Source organism: Phytophthora infestans, genomic scaffold, assembly GCF_000142945.1.
Source record: "Phytophthora infestans T30-4 supercont1.6 genomic scaffold, whole genome shotgun sequence".
NCBI classification, from domain to species: Eukaryota; Oomycota; class Peronosporomycetes; order Peronosporales; family Peronosporaceae; genus Phytophthora; species Phytophthora infestans.
Window position 1 is genome coordinate 3,616,773 of NW_003303753.1, and position 4,970 is coordinate 3,621,742.

Genomic DNA, 4,970 nt, shown 5'->3' on the forward strand with positions numbered 1-4,970 from the left:
AACATGTGCTCCATCTCCTCCGTGCTTGAACACGTGAAAAGAGCATTTCTGCTATGCACTCTCAGTCACCTCCGAGACTTGTACGAAGGAGCAATGCTGACCCAATTGAGTCGCCTCATTTTGAGTCACGCACGAGGTTTTCGCACGACTGTCGACATCTGCTGATCTGCAAGCAGACTTCGAGTCTGCTGTGTCTACTGTAGTACATGTTGTCTACATTGTAGACACTGTCTACTGACAGTCATAGACCTCCAATGTGGAGTCCAAACTGGGGTCTAATGTGTCCGCAGATTGAAGTCGCTGGGTGCTGAAGCTCAGCTTCACCTGACAAAGTGACGCAATCCGAAAGGGAAGACCCTGTTTACGTGAAGGAACTTTTTTAGTAAAGTTACAAGTGCTTTCAAGGGATGACGGCGGGAGACGAAGCAGCTGATATAGATAAAAGTGTATGGAGCAACTCCGCGGCCTCACAATCCCATCGACCAGCTAGGACGCGCACGTCAATGCCGCTCGATAGCCGAAGAGAGGTGCCGTTCGCGCCGCTGAACCTGACGCTTAGCCAGCAGCAGCACTGTCGAGACTTAACATTCCAATTGCTGGACCGCACGCTACGCAGCTTCGACGAGCGAGACGCCAGCAGAGACCCCGTCTCGGGCTCCCCACGACACCATGCGAGCCTCGACAGCACACGCTGGAAGCAACTGAGGACGCAGACGAACGCTTCACTGTACTCTGAACGTACGAGCGACACGAACACCCCTCGAGACCTCCACCTTCCAGGTGACAACTGGGATAACCCTTGCGTTTTGCTGGCTGTCGGGACCATCGAGAGCAATCTTAGTGAGGTCATGTTCGGATTGGAGACCCCCGACTTCCTCTCGATCCAAGTCCGGTCGGAGACGCTGGGTAAACAGCCTCTAGACGGTGTCGTATTGGCGCAAATCGCTGGACTGACAGAGGCCGATCCGTTCCAGTTCATGGGTGTCACGTGGATGGTGGGGGAGCAAAGTTGGCCACTCAACAAGGTAGTGCGTCCACGCGACTTCATGCAACAGGAGTTGTCAGTCGTCCGAATGGGGAGCGAATTGGATACGAGGTAGCTCAGTCCATCGACCTGCCACAATGCCCTGCACTCCCCAAGCCAATGATACGTGGGAAGCTCATGTATGGTGCCATTTACCGACAGATTGAAAAGGGGGTCGTGGACGTATATAACCAGATGTACGTCGAGCCTCAAGGCCGTCTTATGGACAAACTAGTTATGGCTGCGATGTGGGGATCGGCCTTGGGCTTCTGGAGCTCGCCACAATTATCGGAGACGAAGAAGTTGCAGTGGTGTATTGAAAATAAAAGCACCAAGCGGCGGGAGGAAGTATGGGCAAAAAATGAGTGCAATACCTGCGAAAACTGTTGGAAGAAGAGAAATGTCTTGTCGAGACGACGCAGTACTCACCTCAGCAATGTCAACACGTGTGCACTCTGCTTGGTGCCATTGTGTTGGAGCTGCAGCGTAAAGAAGACACTTAAAACTCCCAGTGAACGAAGTGCGAAGCTGGTGGATACGGAAATTGCCGTGTGTAAATCCTGCATGCTGTTCGTGCAGCAGCCACCATAATAACCAGAAGCAGAGACAAGCTGTGAACGATCGCAGCGGTAATGCAAGTGGGCAATTGAGCACGTGGGACCAACCTACGCTGTCACATATGCGATTGGCAGCCCGATACCCATCTATTTCAATGTCGGACTTGGTGAAGCTTATAAACCAGAGCCGATGCAACCGGGTACGCTAGAGCCACTGAGTAGGGGCGGCAATTTTTTAGGGAAATTTCGTCATTAAAATGTCTAGTTGTAGCCCAATTATTCTCAGCTTATTTTTGGCTGTGCTAAATCCGCCCCTGCCACTGAGCACAGCCTAATGAGATCGACTGATGCTGGCGGCAAGACGCTTCGCACTACCAACAGAACACCAGGGTCATCCTCACTCAAGGTTTGTCCACTTTCCAAGTTTAGAAATATAATACGTGTACCGGCAGGGCCTCCGGATATGGCATTTATCCTGGTAGTGCTACAAGTACATGTAGTAGTAAGCCCTACATTTACAAATGCTTGGAGATGTTTTTTTTTTAGAAAATTTACTTTTTTCAATTTTTCTTACACGGCTAGGTGTTGTGCTAGATTATCACTATTATCGTATTTGTAGATCTTAATAACTATAAAAAGGTCTGTAAACAAAGCTGTCGAGGCCCACAGCGGCATTATCCGTCCACCTCTAGCCCTTGTTCGGTAGAAGCTGCTGTGAGGTACCAGAGTGTACCAGTGCCAGACTGCCAGCGAGCAGTGCTGGCCCCGACGTGTAGCAGCGGCCACACGGTCGTGTACGCGACTGTACTCCATATTCCTCCTGCGATGGTGAGAGGCGCAGCCTCTCATGGCGGTTGCAACCGCCCAAGTCCTCAGCACTAGCACCTGCAACTAGATAAGACAACAAGAGTGGTTAGCAACTGCTCGCTAAATAAATCATGGGCCCCAAGGTTGAGGAGCGGGCTGCGGCGCAGCTCTGCGCTCACTTCCAATCGTATTAGCGAGTACTCAAGCCTCTCACCTTTGTTGTTCCCGCCGCGGCATTCTGCCAGGCAACTCCCTGCCTTCCACCTCGTCTATCTTGCTCTTCCTTTAAGTATACGTGCTGCTGGGGCTACGTCCCGCTGACGGTAACTACAAGGCACACAGCACGTCTCAGGTTATAAGCCCAACAACTGAAAGCCAAGACGACAAACGTACCAGTGGTGCGAAAGTGGTGCGGAGCAGCGACGCGAAGGAGACAACCAGACTGCAACAGGAGCGGTGCCGTCGGGGTCAAATAGCACCGACTCTGAAGAAAAAGGAGATTTGACTGAAAATTCTAATCCGATGATTGGTGACCATTACTCTCGGGTACCTGTGACAGTAAAAAATACTGTATTTCCATTGGCGGAATCAAAAGATGGGCAACGCTCATTGGCCAAACCCGCAGAAGAGAAGGAGACAGCAAACTGGCAACTGACCGCTCGCTCATTGAAAGAACGATCGCCTTCTCCCCCAGTTCGACGAGAAGACACCTTTGGAAATACCTCCGCGAGCCGCAGAAAAGCTAACTCTGAACCTGCGGGCAAAATGAATCGAGTAGCAGCCGTAGTGACCCTGCAGGTGGACAAAAATCTCTCCAAGCCGGAGGATTACCCCGCTTGTCGCCTACGAGGGCTTATAGGTCTAAACGTCTCAAACATGGCCCAGCTTGTCCTGGGCAAGGAACCCTTCAGCGACAACTGGTCTTCTAGCGTGAAGGACTGTTGGAATAGCGGATATCGCAAAGCTAATGGCCTTCTTGTCTCGGCCATCTCTGATGAAGCCCTTATCCGTTACCAGGACGTGGTCAGCCTGGCTGACCCTGTCGAGCTATGGCGGGGTGCTAGCTGAGGATTTCGGCCAAGGGCGAGGGGTAAACACGGTGCTGATTTGGAAACGAATCTACGGGCGAATGCTTCGCCCAGACGAGCCCGTGCGAGACTACATCGCCGACCTACTGAAGATGCAGCGCGAACTAACAGAAAATAATGACCCCATCTCAGACTCGCGACTCGCTAAGGTTATGCTAACCAAGGCTCACGCAGTCTACCCAACGATTGCAGATGAAGTTACGGAGCAGCTACGCCGTGATCCAGACTACAAATATACGGTGCGCGACGCACGTGGCCGTCTAGAGATACAGAAATATTACACAACCAGCGAGTGTGTGAATCAAGCAGCAGCGCTGCGAACAGCCGTGGCCTGGCCAGTAAACCCCAAGCAAATGCTGTGCAGCAGCACGGTAATAGTGAAAAGGGTCCTCGCCGCCAGCGCGGCGGCAAATATGGTCGCAACCGTGGCTCAAGTGCTGCATCTACAAACACTGGCAAATCTAACGCAGAAAGGATTGCAAAAAAGAAAAAAAAACTCGAAGTGCAATGCTTGTTGTGAGAAGGGCCACTGGCGCGGTGATGCTGAGTGCAGCCAAGGACGTCGTCAAACCCAAACCAATCAAGGTGACGAACAAGTGCGCTCTCTAAGTGGAGCTATTTTCCGGCAACATGAGCCGCCTGCCTCGCGTGACAGGGTGGTAGAGTGCATGACATCTCGTGATGAACATGCAGAGCACGCAGTTGGTGGAATTAGGAATGATGATCGATTGATTTCGCTGAACAACGTGCGTTCGGTACTTGAATTACAAGCAGTGGAGCAAATGGAACAGCAGCTCCATCGCCGAAACACTGGAGCTGGTGGGGTTACTGTGCGTGCTGCGTCGCCACAGTACTCACCCACGAGCCCTCCGTCGAGCCCCATTGTTCGCAGCCCTACGTGCTCTCCTACAACACCAGCGTCACCTGATTACGGAGCGGATGCAGTAATTGGAGACGGCGAGCATGTCCCTGTCTTGCAGGCAGATGAAATTGAATGGCTTCTCGATAGTGGATCGCAAGTTAATCTGTGCGGAGATTTGACTTGTTTTTCGTATGTGGAGAATGGAACTTCAAGTAACGTGATGATGGCCTGCGGTCAGTCAGAAGTCATGCAGGCAAGCGGAAGTGTGATGTTCCGTGTCGAAAACGGAGTCACGGGCAAGTGGGAGCCACGCCGCCTGGAAAATGTCCCCACTACTCTCCTAATGCCCACGTGAGCCTGATAAGCCTAGGGTACATGCGCGCCTGTGGGTTTAAGCTTGTCTTCAATGAAGACCAGAGCACTGCGTGGCTCTGCAAGGATGGGTTGAAACTGCGCTTCGACCGTCATGACCTGCTATACCGCCTGCGTGCGAAGCGGTCTGTGCAATTAATCGGTGCTGTTGAAGAGCGCAAGGATGTGATGGGATTGCTGCACAATCGCCTTGGACACGTGAACATGAAGATCATCAAGGAGCTGGCTAATGACAAGGCCGACTTTGGCTTTAATATAAC

At 52.0% G+C, this 4,970-nt stretch overlaps 1 protein-coding gene across 1 annotated transcript; it reads left to right on the forward strand.

Moving 5' to 3' along the window:
* Nucleotides 1-503: 503 nt before the first annotated feature.
* PITG_04930 (uncharacterized protein) lies at nt 504-1,029 on the forward strand (the record flags this gene model as incomplete). The annotated part of the gene is made up of 2 exons (XM_002905585.1): nt 504-892; nt 975-1,029. 2 exons carry the CDS (start codon nt 504-506, stop codon nt 1,027-1,029), a joined length of 444 nt encoding a protein of 147 aa, XP_002905631.1.
* Between the last annotated feature and the right edge of the window lie 3,941 nt (nt 1,030-4,970).